This window comes from Ranitomeya imitator, chromosome 1 (genome assembly GCF_032444005.1).
Source record: "Ranitomeya imitator isolate aRanImi1 chromosome 1, aRanImi1.pri, whole genome shotgun sequence".
NCBI lineage: Eukaryota > Metazoa > Chordata > Amphibia > Anura > Dendrobatidae > Ranitomeya > Ranitomeya imitator.
Genome location: NC_091282.1, coordinates 661,849,779 through 661,867,946, shown reverse-complemented (window position 1 = coordinate 661,867,946; position 18,168 = coordinate 661,849,779). Strand labels below are relative to the sequence as shown.

At 44.0% G+C, this 18,168-nt stretch overlaps 1 protein-coding gene across 1 annotated transcript in view; it reads left to right on the top strand.

Moving 5' to 3' along the window:
- The window catches only part of IL6R (interleukin 6 receptor), a 47,178-nt gene extending 29,041 nt beyond the window's left edge, over positions 1-18,137 (top strand). The window contains exons 7-10 of the mRNA XM_069728895.1: positions 16,424-16,443; positions 16,520-16,580; positions 16,730-16,835; positions 16,994-18,137. Coding sequence (XP_069584996.1) covers positions 16,424-16,443; positions 16,520-16,580; positions 16,730-16,835; positions 16,994-17,159 — 353 coding nt within the window. The 3' untranslated portion in view covers positions 17,160-18,137. The remainder of the gene's footprint in view (positions 1-16,423; positions 16,444-16,519; positions 16,581-16,729; positions 16,836-16,993) is intronic.
- The last annotated feature ends 31 nt before the right edge of the window (positions 18,138-18,168 follow it).

Here is an 18,168-nt window from a genome sequence, read left to right as displayed (position 1 = left end):
AAGTTATAAGGGTTAAAATTTGACCAGCGATTTGTCATTTTTACAACGAAATTTACAAAACCATTTTTTTTAGGGACCACCTCACATTTGAAGTCAGTTTGAGGGGTCTATATGGCTGAAAATACCCAAAAGTGACACCATTCTAAAAACTGCACCCCTCAAGGTACTCAAAACCACATTCAAGAAGTTTATTAACCCTTCAGGTGCTTCACAGCAGCAGAAGCAACATGGAAGGAAAAAATGAACATTTAACTTTTTAGTCACAAAAATTATCTTTTAGCAACAATTTTTTTATTTTCCCAATGGTAAAAGGAGAAACTGAACCACGAAAGTTGTTGTCCAATTTGTCCTGAGTACGCTGATACCTCATATGTGGGGGTAAACCACTGTTTGGGCGCACGGCAGGGCTTGGAAGGGAAGGAGCGCCATTTGACTTTTTGAATCAAAAATTGGCTCCACTCTTTAGCGGACACCATGTCACGTTTGGATAGCTCCTGTGTGCCTAAACATTGGCGCTCCCCCACAAGTGACCCCATTTTGGAAACTAGACCCCCCAAGGAACTTATTTAGATGCCTATTGAGCACTTTAAACCCTCAGGTGCTTCACAAATTGATCTGTAAAAATGAAAAAGTACTTTTTTTTCACAAAAAAATTATTTTCGCCTCAATTTTTTCATTTTCACATGGGCAGTAGGATAAAATGGATCATAAAATTTGTTGGGCAATTTCTCCAGAGTACGCCGATACCTCATATGTGGGGGTAAACCACTGTTTGGGCACACGGCAGGGCTCGGAAGGGAAGGCGCGCCATTTGACTTTTTGAATGGAAAATTAGCTCCAATTGTTAGCGGACACCATGTCGCGTTTGGAGAGCCCCTGTGTGCCTAAACATTGGAGCTCCCCCACAAGTGACCCCATTTTGGAAACTAGACCCCCCAAGGAACTTATCTAGATGCATATTGAGCACTTTAAACCCCCAGGTGCTTCACAGAAGTTTATAACGCAGAGCCATGAAAATAAAAAATAATTTTTCTTTCCTCAAAAATGATTTTTTAGCCTGGAATTTCCTATTTTGCCAAGGATAATGGGAGAAATTGGACCCCAAATATTGTTGTCCAGTTTGTCCTGAGTACGCTGATACCCCATATGTGGGGGTAAACCACTGTTTGGGCGCACGGCAGGGCTCGGAAGGGATGGCACGCCATTTGGCTTTTTAAATGGAAAATTAGCTCCAATCATTAGCGGACACCATGTCACGTTTGGAGAGCCCCTGTGTGCTTAAACATTGGAGATCCCCCAGAAATGACACCATTTTGGAAACTAGACCCCCAAAGGAACAAATCTAGATGTGTGGTGAGGACTTTGAACCCCCAAGTGCTTCACAGAAGTTTATAACGCAGAGCCATGAAAATAAAAAAAAAAAATTATTTTCTCAAAAATGATCTTTTAGCCTGCAATTTTTTATTTTCCCAAGGGTAACAGGAGAAATTTGACCCCAAAAGTTGTTGTCCAGTTTCTCCTGAGTACGCTGATACCCCATATGTGGGGGTAAATCACTGTTTGGGCACATGCCGGGGCTCGGAAGTGAAGTAGTGACGTTTTGAAATGCAGACTTTGATGGAATGCTCTGTGGGCATCACGTTGCGTTTGCAGAGCCCCTGATGTGGCTTAACAGTAGAAACCCCCCACAAGTGACCCCATTTTGGAAACTAGACCCCAAAGGAACTTATCTAGATGTGTGGTGAGCGCTTTGAACCCCCAAGTGCTTCATAGAAGTTTATAATGCAGAGCCGTGAAAATAATAAATACGTTTTCTTTCCTCAAAAATAATTATTTAGCCCAGAATTTTTTATTTTCCCAAGGGTTACAGAAGAAATTGGACCCCAAAAGTTGTTGTCCAGTTTCTCCTGAGTACGCTGATACCCCATATGTGGGGGTAAACCACTGTTTGGGCACATGCCGAGGCTCGGAAGTGAAGTAGTGACGTTTTGAAATGCAGACTTTGATGGAATGCTCTGTGGGCGTCACGTTGCGTTTGCAGAGCCCCTGATGTGGCTTAACAGTAGAAACCCCCCACAAGTGACCCCATTTTGGAAACTAGACCCCAAAGGAACTTATCTAGATGTGTGGTGAGCACTTTGAACCCCCAAGTGCTTCATAGAAGTTTATAATGCAGAGCCGTGAAAATAATAAATACGTTTTCTTTCCTCAAAAATAATTATTTAGCCCAGAATTTTTTATTTTCCCAAGGGTTACAGAAGAAATTGGACCCCAAAAGTTGTTGTCCAGTTTCTCCTGAGTACGCTGATACCCCATATGTGGGGGTAAACCACTGTTTGGGCACATGCCGAGGCTCGGAAGCGAAGTAGTGACGTTTTGAAATGCAGACTTTGATGGAATGCTCTGTGGGCGTCACGTTGCGTTTGCAGAGCCCCTGATGTGGCTTAACAGTAGAAACCCCCCACAAGTGACCCCATTTTGGAAACTAGACCCCGAAAGGAACTTATCTAGATGTGTGGTGAGCACTTTGAACCCCCAAGCGCTTCATAGAAGTTTATAATGCAGAGCCGTGAAAATAATAAATACGTTTTCTTTCCTCAAAAATAATTATTTAGCCCAGAATTTTTTATTTTCCCAAGGGTAACAGGAGAAATTTGACCCCAATATTTGTTGTCCAGTTTCTCCTGAGTACGGTGATACCCCATATGTGGGGGTAAACTACTGTTTGGGCACATGCCGGGGCTTGGAATTGAAGTAGTGACGTTTTGAAATGCAGACTTTGATGGAATGCTCTGCGGGCGTCACGTTGCGTTTGCAGAGCCCCTGATGTGCCTAAACAGTAGAAACCCCCCACAAGTGACCCCATTTTGGAAACTAGACCCCGAAAGGAACTTATCTAGATGTGTGGTGAGCACTTTGAACCCCCAAGTGCTTCATAGAAGTTTATAATGCAGAGCCGTGAAAATAATAAATACGTTTTCTTTCCTCAAAAATAATTATTTAGCCCAGAATTTTTTATTTTCCTAAGGGTTACAGGAGAAATTGGACCCCAAAAGTTGTTGTCCAGTTTCTCCTGAGTACGCTGATACCCCATGAGTGGGGGTAAACCACTGTTTGGGCACACGTCAGGGCTCAGAAGGGAAGTAGTGACTTTTGAAATGCAGACTTTGATGGAATGGTCTGCGGGTGTCACGTTGCGTTTGCAGAGCCCCTGGTGTGCCTGAACAGTAGAAACCCCCACAAGTGACCCCATTTTAGAAACTAGACCCCCCAAGGAACTTATCTAGATATGTGGTGAGCACTTTGAACCCCCAAGTGCTTCACAGACGTTTACAACGCAGAGCCGTGAAAATAAAAAATCATTTTTCTTTCCTCAAAAATTATGTTTTAGCAAGCATTTTTTTAGATTCACAAGGGTAACAGGAGAAATTGGACCCCAGTAATTGTTGCGCAGTTTGTCCTGAGTATGCTGGTACCCCATATGTGGGGGTAAACCACTGTTTGGGCACACGTCAGGGCTCGGAAGTGAGGGAGCACCATTTGACTTTTTGAATACGAGATTGGCTGGAATCAATGGTGGCGCCATGTTGCGTTTGGAGACCCCTGATGTGCCTAAACAGTGGTAACCCCTCAATTCTACCTCCAACACTAACCCCAACACACCCCTAACTCTAATCCCAACTGTAGCCATAAGGCCGCCGTCACACATGCGAGTTTTACGGACGTAAGAGCGCAGAATCTACGTCCGTAAAACTCGCAAAAAATACGGCACAATTATTCTCTATGCCCCTGCTCCTATTTGCCGTATTTTACTGATCAGTATTATACGGCTTTCTACGGCCGTACAAAATCGCAGCATGCTGCGTTTGTCACCGTACTGCGCAAGAAATACGCCAATGAAAGTCTATGGAAGCGTGAAAAATACGGATTACACACGGACAAGCAGTGTGACTTGCGAGAAATACGCAGCGCTGTTAGAGAGAAAAGCCGGTAATTCAGTGCGGTGTACAGTAAAATCACACTGACAGCTTACAGTAGAATAGGTAGAATAAATGTGTACACATAGAATAGGTATATATATATATATATATGTCAGTGAGACACATATATGTATATATATTAATATTTATTCCAGCGCTAGACAGCTTGAAAGCCGGTAATTCAATTACCGGCTTTTTCCTTCTCCTTCCTAAAACCCGACATGATTTGAGACATGGTTTACGTACAGTAAACCATGTCTTCTCTCCATTTTTTTTGCAGATTCCACACTACTAATGTCAGTAGTGTGTATCTGCAAAATTTGGCCGTTCTAGCTCTTAAAATAAAGGGTTAAATGGCGGAAAAAATTGGCGTGGGCTCCCGCGCAATTTTCTCCGCCAGAGTAGTAAAGCCAGTGACTGAGGGCAGATATTAATAGCCTGGAGAGGGTCCACGGTTATTGGCCCCCCCCTGGCTAAAAATATCTGCCCCCAGCCACCCCAGAAAAGGCACATCTGGAAGATGCGCCTATTCTGGCACTTGGCCACTCTCTTCCCATTCCCGTGTAGCGGTGGGATATGGGGTAATGAAGGGTTAATGCCACCTTGCTATTGTAAGGTGACATTAAGCCTAATTAATAATGGAGAGGCGTCAATTATGACACCTATCCATTATTAATCCAATACTAGTAAAGGGTTAAATAAAACACAAACACATTTTTTAAAATTATTTTAATGAAATAAAAACAATGGTTGTTGCAGTATTTTATTCAACGCCCAATCCAGTCACTGAAGACCCTCGTTCTGTGAGTAAAAAAACATAATAAACCAACAATATACTTACCCTCCGCAGATCTGTAACGTCCAACGATGTAAATCCTTCTGAAGGGGTTAAAACATTTTGCAGCAAGGAGCTGTGCTAATGCAGGCTGCTCCTCGCTGCAAAACCCCAGGGAATGAGGCTAAAAATAGATCAATGATCTATATTTAGCTTCATTTGCGGTGAGGCGCCCTCTGCTGGCTGTTCATAGATCGTGGGAAATTACCTAGAAAGCTCCCTGGCTTTCTAGGTAATTTCCCACGATCTATGAACAGCCAGCAGAGGGCGCCTCACCGCAAATGAAGCTAAATATAGATCATTGATCTATTTTTAGCCTCATTCCCTGGGGTTTTGCAGCGAGGAGCAGCCTGCATTAGCACAGCTCCTTGCTGCAAAATGTTTTAACTCCTTCAGAAGGATTTACATCGTTGGACGTTACAGATCTGCGGAGGGTAAGTATATTGTTGGTTTATTATGTTTTTTTACTCACAGAACGAGGGTCTTCAGTGACTGGATTGGGCGTTGAATAAAATACTGCAACAACCATTGTTTTTATTTCATTAAAATAATTTTAAAAAATGTGTTTGTGTTTTATTTAACCCTTTACTAGTATTGGATTAATAATGGATAGGTGTCATAATTGACGCCTCTCCATTATTAATTAGGCTTAATGTCACCTTACAATAGCAAGGTGGCATTAACCCTTCATTACCCCATATCCCACCGCTACACGGGAATGGGAAGAGAGTGGCCAAGTGCCAGAATAGGCGCATCTTCCAGATGTGCCTTTTCTGGGGTGGCTGGGGGCAGATATTTTTAGCCAGGGGGGGGCCAATAACCGTGGACCCTCTCCAGGCTATTAATATCTGCCCTCAGTCACTGGCTTTACTACTCTGGCGGAGAAAATTGCGCGGGAGCCCACGCCAATTTTTTCCGCCATTTAACCCTTTATTTTAAGAGCTAGAACGGCCAAATTTTGCAGATACACACTACTGACATTAGTAGTGTGGAATCTGCAAAAAAAATGGAGAGAAGACATGGTTTACTGTACGTAAACCATGTCTCAAATCATGTCGGGTTTTAGGAAGGAGAAGGAAAAAGCCGGTAATTGAATTACCGGCTTTCAAGCTGTCTAGCGCTGGAATAAATATTAATATATATACATATATGTGTCTCACTGACATATATATATATATATACCTATTCTATGTGTACACATTTATTCTACCTATTCTACTGTAAGCTGTCAGTGTGATTTTACTGTACACCGCACTGAATTACCGGCTTTTCTCTCTAATATATGTGTCTACTGACACATATATATATATATATATACAGTTAGGTCCATATATTTTTGGACAGAGACAACATTTTTCTAATTTTGGTTATAGACATTGCCACAATGAATTTTAAACAAAACAATTCAGATGCAGTTGAAGTTCAGACTTTCAGCTTTCATTTGAGGGTATCCACATTAAAATTGGATGAAGGATTTAGGAATTTCAGCTCTTTAACATGTACCACCCTGTTTTTAAATGGACCAAAAGTAATTGGACAGATTCAATAATTTTAAATAAAATGTTCATTTTTAGTACTTGATTGAAAACAGTTTTTTTGGCAATGACTGCCTGAAGTCTTGAACTCATGGACATCACCAGACGGTGTGTTTCGTCCTTTTTGATGCTCTGCCAGGCCTTCACTGTGGTGGTTTTCAGTTGCTGTTTGTTTGTAGGCATCTCTGTCTGAAGTTTAGTCTTTAACAAGTGAAATGCATGCTCAATTGGGTTGAGATCAGGTGACTGACTTGGCCATTCAATAATATTCCACTTCTTTGCTTTAATAAACTCCTGGGTTGCTTTGGCTTTATGTTTTGGGTCATTGTCCATCTGTAGTATGAAATGACGACCAATCAGTTTGGCTGCATTTGGTTGGATCTAAGCACACAGTATGGCTCTGAATACCTCAGAATTCATTTGGCTGCTTCTGTTCTGTGTCACATCATCAATAAACACTAGTGACCCAGTGCCACTGGCAGCCATGCATGCCCAAACCATCACACTGCCTCCGCCGTGTTTTACAGATGATGTGGTGTGCTTTGGATCATGAGCTGTACCACGACTTCACCATACTTTTCTCTTTCCATCATTCTGGTAGAGGTTGAGCTTTGTTTCATCTGTCCAAAGAATGTTCTTCCAGAACTGTGCTGGCTTTTTTAGATGTTTTTTTATCAAAGTCCAGTCTAGCCTTTTTATTCTTGATTCTTATGAGTGGCTTGCACCGTGCAGTGAACCCTCTGTATTTACTTTCATGCAGTCTTCTCTTTATGGTAGATTTGGATATTGATACGCCGACCTCCTGGAGAGTGTTGTTCACTTGGTTGGCTGTTGTGAAGGGGTTTCTCTTCACCATGGAGATTATTCTGCGATCATCCACCACTGTTGTCTTCCGTGGGCGCCCAGGTCTTTTTGCATTGATGAGTTCACCAGTGCTTTCTTTCTTTCTCAGGATGTACCAAACTGTAGATTTTGCCACTCCTAATATTGTAGCAATTTCTTGGATTGGTTTTTTTCTGTTTTCTCAGCTTAGGGATGGCTTGTTTCTACCCGCATAGAGAGCTCCTTTGACCGCATGTTCACTTCACAGCAAAACCTTCCAAATGCAAGCACCACACCTCAAATCAAATCCAGGCCTTTTATCTGCTTAATTGAGAATGACAGAACGAAGGGATTGCCCACACCTGTCCATGAAATAGCATTGGAGTCAATTGTCCAATTACTTTTGGTCCTTTTAAAAACAGGGTGGCACATGTTAAGGAGCTGAAACTCCTAAACCATTCATCCAATTTTAATGTGGATACTCTCAAATGAAAGCTGAAAGTCTGAACTTCAAGTGCATCTGAGTTGTTTTGTTTAAAATTCATTGTGGTAATGTCTATAACCAAAATTAGAAAAATGTTGTCTCTGTCCAAATATATATGGACCTAACTGTATATATATATATATATATATATATATATATATATATATATAGACAGTATATATACATTTTCTTTTCTTTTTGGGACACATGGATCACTTCTATAGCGGTATGTTGGTTTTGCTAGCCTGCGAGAAAACCACGCACTACGGATGCCATACGGATTACATACGGAGGATGCCATGCGCAAAAAACGCTGACACACCCTGCCTACGGAGGAGCTACGGACCACTTTTTTCGGGACTTTTCAGCGTATTACGGCCGTAATATACGGACCGTATTGTTTTACGCTGTGTGTGACGCCGGCCTAACCCTAATCACAACCTTAACCGCAACACACCCCTAACCACAACCCTAACCCCAACACACCCCTAACCCTAACCACAACCCTAATTCCAACCCTAACCCTAAGGCTATGTGCCCACGTTGCGGATTCGTGTGAGATATTTCCGCACCATTTTTGAAAAATCCACGGGTAAAAGGCACTGCGTTTTACCTGCGGATTTTCCACGGATTTCCAGTGTTTTTTGTGCGGATTTCACCTGCGGATTCCTATTGAGGAACAGGTGTAAAACGCTGCGGAATCCGCACAAAGAATTGACATGCTGCGGAAAATACAACGCAGCGTTTCCGCGCGGTATTTTCCGCACCATGGGCACAGCGGATTTGGTTTTTCATATGTTTACATGGTACTGTAAACCTGATGGAACACTGCTGCGGATCCGCAGCCAAATCCGCACCGTGTGCACATGGCCTAATTCTAAAGGTATGTGCACACGCTGCGGAAAACGCTGCGGATCCGCAGCAGTTTCCCATGAGTTTACAGTTCAATGTAAACCTACGGGAAACAAAAATCGCTGTACACATGCTGCGGAAAAACTGCACGGAAACGCAGCGGTTTACATTCCGCAGCATGTCACTTCTTTGTGCGGATTCCGCAGCGGTTTTACAACTGCTCCAATAGAAAATCGCAGTTGTAAAACCGCAGTGAAATGCGCAGAAAAAAACGCGGTAAATCCGCCATAAATCCGCAGCGGTTTAGCACTGCGGATTTATCAAATCCGCAGCGGAAAAATCCGCAGAGGAACAGAATACGTGTGCACATACCGAAACCCTAACCCTAGCCCTAACCCTACCCCTACCCCTAACCCTACCCCTAACCCTACCCCTAACCCTACCCCTAGCCCTAACCCTAGCCCTAACCCTAACCCTACCCCTAACCCTACCCCTAGCCCTAACCCTAACCCTAGCCCTAACCCTACCCCTAACCCTACCCCTAACCCTAACCCTATTCTAACATTAGTGGAAAAAAAAAATTTCTTTATTTTTTTATTGTCCCTACCTATGGGGGTGACAAAAAGGGGGGGTCATTTATTATTTTTTTTATTTTGATCACTGAGATATAATCTATCTCAGTGATCAAAATGCAGTTTGGAACGAATCTGCCGGCCGGCAGATTCGGCGGGCGCACTGCGCATGCGCCTGCCATTTTGGAAGATGGCGGCGCCCAGGGAGAAGACGGACGGGACCCCGGCTGGATCGGTAAGTATGATGGGGTGGGGGGGAACACGGGGGGGGGGGGGATCAGAGCACGGGGGGGGGAATCGGAGCGCGGGAGGGGTGGAACGGAGAACGGGGGGCGTGGGGGGAGGGGAGCCGGAGCAGTGTACCGGCCAGATCGGGGGGCTGGGGGGGCGATCGGTGGGGTGGGGTGGGGGCACATTAGTATTTCCAGCCATGGCCGATGATATTTCAGCATCGGCCATGGCTGGATTGTAATATTTCACCCGTTATAATAGGTGAAATATTACAAATCGCTCTGATTGGCAGTTTCACTTTCAACAGCCAATCAGAGCGATCGTAGCCACGAGGGGGTGAAGCCACCCCCCCTGGGCTAAACTACCACTCCCCCTGTCCCTGCAGATCGGGTGAAATGGGAGTTAACCCTTTCACCCGGCCTGCAGGGACGCGATCTTTCCATGACGCCACATAGGCGTCATGGGTCGGAATGGCACCGACTTTCATGACGCCTACGTGGCGTCATGGGTCGGGAAGGGGTTAAACCTGACAGGGCACACCTGTGAAGTGAAAACCATTCCCGGTGACTACCTCTTGAAGCTCATCAAGAGAATGCCAAGAGTTTGCAAAGCAGTCATCAAAGCCAAAGGTGGCTACTTTGAAGAACCTAGAATATAAGACATAATTTCACTTGTTTCACACTTTTTTGTTAAGTATATAATTCCACTTGTGTTAATTCATAGTGTTGATGCCTTCAGTGTGAATGCACAATTTTCATAGTCATAAAAATACAGAAAAATCTTTAAATGAGAAGGTGTGTCCAAATGTTTGGTCTGTACTGTATATATATATATATATATATATATATATATATATATATATATATATATATATATATATATATATATATATATGTGTGTGTGTATATATATATATATATATATCACACTCACCACTAGGGGGAGCTCACTGAATACAATGTATATACAACTACCACTAGGAGAGAACTCACTGTATACAGATGTATCTATATAAAACCACCACTAGGGGGATCTTACTGTATTCCTATGTATATACAGCCAGCAATAGGTGGAGCTCCTTTGTACAGATGTGTATAAACAGCCACCACTAGGGGGAGTTCACTGTGAGCAGACATATACATGATGTCCTACTCCAAGCTGTTCAGGCTTGAGAGCCAACTACCAATTAAAGGGAACCTGTCACCCCGAAAATCGCGGGTGAGGTAAGCCCACCGGCATCAGGGGCTTATCTGCAGCATTCTGTAATGCTGTAGATAAGCCCCCGATGTTACCTGAAAAAGGAGAAAAAGACGTTATATTATACTCACCCAGGGGCGGTCCCGCTGCTGGTCAGGTCGGATGGGCGTCTCTGGTCCGCTGCGGCACCTCCCATCTTCATTACAAGACGTCCTCTTCTGATCTTCAGCCACGGCTCCGGCGCAGGCGTACTTTGCTCTGCCCTCTTGAGGGCAGAGGATAGTACTGCAGTGCGCAGGCGCCGGAAAGGACAGAGGCCCGGCGCCTGCGCACTGCAGTACTTTGTCTGCCCTCAACAGGGCAGAGCAAAGTACGCCTGCGCCGGAGCCGTGGCTGAAGATCAGAAGAGGACGTCTTGTAATGAAGATGGGAGGCGCCGCAGCGGACCAGAGACGCCCATCCGACCTGACCAGCAGCGGGACAGCCCCTGGGTGAGTATAATATAACGTCTTTTTCTCCTTTTTCAGGTAACATCGGGGGCTTATCTACAGCATTACAGAATGCTGCAGATAAGCCCCTGATGCCGGTGGGCTTACCTGACCCGCGATTTTTGGGATGACAGGTTCCCTTTAAGTAGATCAGGTGATGTGCATCTCTGTAATGAGGAGGGGTGTTGTCTACTGACATCAAAATCCTACATAAGGTGTGCTTAATTATTAGGCAACTTCCTTTCCTTTGGCAAAATGGGTCAGAAGAGAGATTTGACGGGCTCTAAAAAGTCCAAAATTGTGAGATGTCTTGCAGAGGGATGCAGCAGTCTTGAAATTGCCAAATTTTTGAAGTGTGATCACCGAACAATCAATCGTTTCATGGCAAATAGCCAACAGGGTCGCAAGAAGCGTGTTGGGCAAAAAAGGCGCAAAATAACTGCCCACGAATTGAGGAAAATCAAGTGTGAAGCTGCCAAGATGCCATTTGCCACCAGTTTTGTCATATTTCAGAGCTGCAACGTTACTGGAGTAACAAAAAGCACAAGGTGTGCGATACTCAGGGACATGGCCAAGGTAAGGAAGGATGAAAAACGACCACCTTTGTACACAAAACATAAGATAAAACGTCAAGACTGGGCCAAGAAATATCTTAAAACTGACTTTTCAAAGGTTTTATGGACTGATGAAATGAGAGTGACTCTTGATGGGCCAGATGGATCGGCCAGAGGCTGGATCAGTAAAGGGCAGAGAGCTCCACTCCGACTCAGACGCCAGCAAGGTGGAGGTGGGGTACTGGTATGGGCTGGTATCATCAAAGATGAACTTGTGGGACCTTTTCGGGTTGAGGATGGAGTGAAGCTCAACTCCCAGACCTACTGCCAGTTTCTGGAACACACCTTCTTCAAGCAGTGGTACAGGAAGAAGTCGGTATCGTTCAAGAAAAACATGATTTTCATGCAGGACAATGCTCCATCACATGCCTCCAACTACTCCACAGCGTGGCTGGCCAGTTAAGGTCTCAAAGAAGAAAAAATAATGACATGGCCCCCTTGTTCACCTGATCTGAACCCCATAGAGAACCTGTGGTCCCACATAAAATGTGAGATCTACAGGGAGGGAGAACAGTCCACCTCTCGGAACAGTGTCTGGGGGGCTGTGGTGGCTGCTGCACGCAATGTTGATCGTAAACAGATCAAGCAACTGACAGAATCTATGGATGGAAGGCTGTTGAGTGTCATCATAAAGAAAGGTGGTTATATTGGTCACTAATTTTTTTGGGGTTTTGTTTTTGCAAGTCAGACCTGTTTTTTTATAAATTTTGTGAAGTTATATTGGTTTACCTGGTGAAAATAAACAAGTGAGATGGGAATATATTTGGTTTTTATTAAGTTGCCTAATAATTCTGCACAGTAATAGTTACCTGCACAAACAGATATCCTCCTAAGATAGCCAAATCTAAAAAAACCCACTCCAACTTCCAAAAATATTAAGCTTTGATATTTATGAGTCTTTTGGGTTGATTGAGAACATAGTTGTTGACCAATAATAAAAATGATCCTCTAAAATACAAATTGCCTAATAATTCTGAAAACAGTTTATACATAGTGTACATGTGTGTGTGTATATGTATATATATATATATATATATATATATATATATATATATATATATATATATATATATATATATATATACACACACACACCCCACCACTAGCAGGAGCTCACTGTATACAGATGTATATACAGCCAGCAATAGGGGGAGCTCCTTTGTAAAGATGTATATATGCAGCCATCAATAAAGGGACATCACATCACTGTGTACAGGTGTATATATGCAGCCACCGCTAGGGGGAATTTACTATATAGAGATGTGAATATACAACCACCACAAGGGGAAGCTCACTGTATGCAGATGTGTATACAGCCACCACTGGGGTGCTCACTGTATACAGATGTGTATATACAACTACCACAAGGGGGAGTTCACTGTATACAGATGTGTATATATGCAGCCACCACTAGGGAAATCTCACTGTATACAGATGTGTATATACAACCACCACTGGGGGGAGCTCACTGTATACAGATGTGTCTATAAAGCTACCACTAGTGGGAGCTCACTGTATACAGATATGTATATATACAGCCGCCACTAGGAGCAGCTCACTGTGTAAAAATGTATCCATACAGCCACCACTAGAGGAATCTCACTGTGTACAGATGTGTATATATAGTCACCATTAAGAGGAGCTCACAGTGTACAGATGTGTATATATATATAGATAGATATATATATATATATATATATATATATATATATAGATATATATATATATATATATATATATATATATATATATATACAGTGGGGAAAAAAAGTATTTAGTCAGTCAGCAATAGTGCAAGTTCCACCACTTAAAAAGATGAGAGGCGTCTGTAATTTACATCATAGGTAGGCCTCAACTATGGGAGACAAACTGAGAAAAAAAAATCCAGAAAATCACATTGTCTGTTTTTTTATCATTTTTTTTGCATATTATGGTGGAAAATAAGTATTTGGTCAGAAACAAAATTTCATCTCAATACTTTGTAATATATCCTTTGTTGGCAATGACAGAGGTCAAACGTTTTCTGTAAGTCTTCACAAGGTTGCCACACACTGTTGTTGGTATGTTGGCCCATTCCTCCATGCAGATCTCCTCTAGAGCAGTGATGTTTTTGGCTTTTCGCTTGGCAACACGGACTTTCAACTCCCTCCAAAGGTTTTCTATAGGGTTGAGATCTGGAGACTGGCTAGGCCACTCCAGGACCTTGAAATGCTTCTTACGAAGCCACTCCTTCGTTGCCCTGGCGGTGTGCTTTGGATCATTGTCATGTTGAAAGACCCAACCACGTTTCATCTTCAATGCTCTTGCTGATGGAAGGAGGTTTGCACTCAAAATCTCGCGATACATGGCCCCATTCATTCTTTCATGTACCCGGATCAGTCGTCCTGGCCCCTTTGCAGAGAAACAGCCCCAAAGCATGATGTTTCCACCACCATGCTTTACATTAGGTATGGTGTTTGATGGATGCAACTCAGTATTCTTTTTCCTCCAAACACGACAAGTTGTGTTTCTACCAAACAGTTCCAGTTTGGTTTCATCAGACCATAGGACATTCTCCCAAAACTCCTCTGGATCATCCAAATGCTCTCTAGCAAACTTCAGACGAACCCGGACATGTACTGGCTTAAGCAGTGGGACACGTCTGGCACTGCAGGATCTGAGTCCATGGTGGCGTAGTGTGTTACTTATGGTAGGCCTTGTTACATTGGTCCCAGCTCTCTGCAGTTCATTCACTAGGTCCCCCCGCGTGGTTCTGGGATTTTTGCTCACCGTTCTTGTGATCATTCTGACCCCACGGGGTGGGATTTTGCGTGGAGCCCCAGATCGAGGGAGATTATCAGTGGTCTTTTATGTCTTCCATTTTCTAATTATTGCTCCCACTGTTGATTTCTTCACTCCAAGCTGGTTGGCTATTGCAGATTCAGTCTTCCCAGCCTGGTGCAGGGCTACAATTTTGTTTCTGGTGTCCTTTGACAGCTCTTTGGTCTTCACCATAGTGGAGTTTGGAGTCAGACTGTTTGAGGGTGTGCACAGGTATCTTTTTATACTGATAACAAGTTTAAACAGGTGCCATTACTACAGGTAATGAGTGGAGGAAAGAGGAGACTCTTAAAGAAGAAGTTACAGGTCTGTGAGAGCCAGAAATCTTGATTGTTTGTTTCTGACCAAATACTTATTTTCCACCATAATATGCACAAAAAATGATAAAAAAACAGACAATGTGATTTTCTGGATTTTTTTTTCTCAGTTTGTCTCCCATAGTTGACGTCTACCTATGATGTAAATTACAGACGCCTCTCATCTTTTTAAGTGGTGGAACTTGCACTATTGCTGACTGACTAAATACTTTTTTGCCCCACTGTATATATAGTTACCACTAGGTAGAGCTCACCGTGTACAGATGTGTATATACAGTCACCAATAGGAGGAGCTCAAAGTGTACAGATGTATATAGACAGTCACCACTAGGTGGAGCTCACTGTGTACCGATGTATATATACAGTCAGCACTAGGTGGAGCTCACTGTGTACCGATGTGTATATACAGTCACCACTAGGTGCAGATCACTGTGTACCGATGTGTATATATACAGTCACCACTAGGTGGAGCTCACTGTGTACCGATGTGTATATACAGTCACCACTAGGTGCAGATCACTGTGTACCGATGTATATATACAGTCACCACTAGGTGGAGCTCACTGTGTACCGATGTATATATACAGTCACCACTAGGTGCAGCACACTGTGTACCGATGTATATATACAGTCACCACTAGGTGGAGCTCACTGTGTACCGATGTATATATACAGTCACCACTAGGTGCAGCTCACTGTGTACCAATGTATATATACAGTCACCACTAGGTGCAGATCACTGTGTACCGATGTATATATACAGTCAGCACTAGGTGGAGCTCACTGTGTACCGATGTGTATATATGCAGTCACCACTAGGTGGAGCTCACTGTGTACCGATGTATATATACAGTCACCACTAGGTGCAGCTCACTGTGTACCGATGTATATATACAGTCACCACTAGGTGCAGATCACTGTGTACCGATGTATATATACAGTCACCACTAGGTGGAGCTCACTGTGTACCGATGTATATATACAGTCACCACTAGGTGGAGCTCACTGTGTACCGATGTATATATACAGTCACCACTAGGTGCAGCACACTGTGTACCGATGTATATATACAGTCAGCACTAGGTGGAGCTCACTGTGTACCGATGTATATATACAGTCACCACTAGGTGCAGCTCACTGTGTACCCATGTATATATACAGTCACCACTAGGTGCAGATCACTGTGTACCGATGTATATATACAGTCACCACTAGGTGGAGCTCACTGTGTAAAAATGTAGATATATAACCACCACTAGGGAGAGCTCACTGTGTACAGATGTAGATAAATATAAATATATATATATATATATATATATATATATATATAGTCACCACTAGGAGGAGCTCACTGAGTACAGATGTATATGCACAATCGACACTAGGAGGAGTTCACGGTGTACTGATATCTACTGTATACACTGTCTCCACTAGGGAGAGCTCACTGTATACAGATGTATATATGCACACACCACTAGGGGTATTTCACTTTATACAGATGTATATACAGCCACCACTAGGGGGAGCTCACTGTTCAGTCCTTGGTATGTATAGATTTATATGTCTTTAGCTCCCCATGGTGGCAACTGTAATTCTCTCACTTTTTTGGTCAGACAAGCAGAGCCCCCCCATCCTGATAATCGGGGACATTAATCCCCCCTTTATTCCTTCCACAGATGGAGCCACAACTACTCAGGTAAGTGTGACATCCGGCGAAGCAGGACCTTCCTGACGTCAAAGATCTGTCATTCTTATATGGCTTTCCTGATCAGGTACCCAGCAAGGAGCACACCCCGATACCCCAACAGACTGAGGAACCTGGAAATAATGAGAGTAAGTAAAGATGGGCCAATCATTGACCCCCGGGGGCACGATAATGACGCTGGGGGTGTGGGTTCATGATGCCAATATTTGGGGTAGTGGGTGATAATTGGGGTACAGATCTTTCTCAGTGTTTGGTGATGTTTGCACTTTCCTCACAGTTGGGGTGCCGGAGGCCCACGTTATGGGAGGGACCCCTAGATTTTGGATCGCCCCGTGTATCAGTCTCGCACTCGTCATTCTTTTCCTCCTCGCACTGTGGATCAGGTGAGCCCCTGACCTTCCTCCGCTCCTGTATCATTATATATGGGAGGGGCTCTGATATCAGTGTGACAACCTCTGGGGCCGCTGTTGGCAGACACATTGGTTGTCACCCGGACTTTTTTAAAGGGCCAGCGCACGGCAGTGACACTCTTCTCTTGCAGGTACCAGGAGATGAGGATGGTAAAGTTGCAATGCGGATTCCTGCGTTCTCTGGTCCAGTCCTCGTCTGTAGAGGACACGGTGCAGCCGCCGATGGTGACTGAATCTCTGGTGTCTGTGCAGTCTTTGGTGGTGGTCCGTATTCCTCCATTACTGGAAGGAGAGTGAAGAAAACCAGGAGATGTCCAAAGTCATTACTGGGGATCAGCCTGGATGGTGGACTCATCAGAACACTGCGGACGGACGCCGCCACATGTGACTGTGCCACCAGTGTACACAGTGACAATGACCTGAGTGTCACCAGTAACAGTCAACATAGTGAACAGGAAGTGAGTGTTACCTGGAAATGACTCCCTCCAAACAGCTGAAACTATGTACAGGATGCTGATGTCGAGAATCGGAGTTGATCAGTGGGATTTTTGCAGTCAGGACTTTACATTTTCGGTGGAGTGGCCTTTTAAGAATGTGAAAAGTGAAAAGGATATGCCTGTTGGGGCCACCTGACCCTTAGCAGAGTCTCACAGCTCACTGCTGGAGACTCAGGGCTCTCTGCGGGATCTAGGGTCTCTCTGTGTGGTCTCAAGGTTTCAGTGCTCACTGCAGGTATAAGGGCTCTGTGCTTGGTATCAAGGTCTCGATGCTCGCTATGAGGTCTTGGGAGGAGGGTCTCAATGCTCACTGTGGGGTCTCTGTTAGGTCTCAAGGTCTCGATGCTCACTCGAGGTCTCAAGGTCTTAGTGCATCCTGTGGGGTCTTCTGGGTCTCAAGGTTTCAATGCTCTGCGGGGTCTCGGCTCTGTTCTGGGTCTCAAGGTCTTGATACTCACTGTTGGGTCTCTGCTAGGTCTCAAGGTCTTGAGGATTGCTGCGGGTCTCTGTGTTCTCAGGGGCCCCTTATTACCTGCATGTCTTGGGGAGGTTTGACTTTTTGTGGGGTCTCGTTCACAGGATTTTGTATGGTCTCAAAATTACTTGACTGTCAGCAAGGTCTTGGGGGTGGTCACATATTAGCAGTGGGAATTTCTGGGGACTTTCAGTGGGGTTGGACTACCATTATGCCCGATCAATCAAGTCGTTATTTCTGTCTGGAATTGTTGCTTGTGTCATGTTCATTGCTTTCATGGAATACAAATGGAAGGAGACAGTTCTCAAGTGTCTGTAACATCACGGCCCAGTAG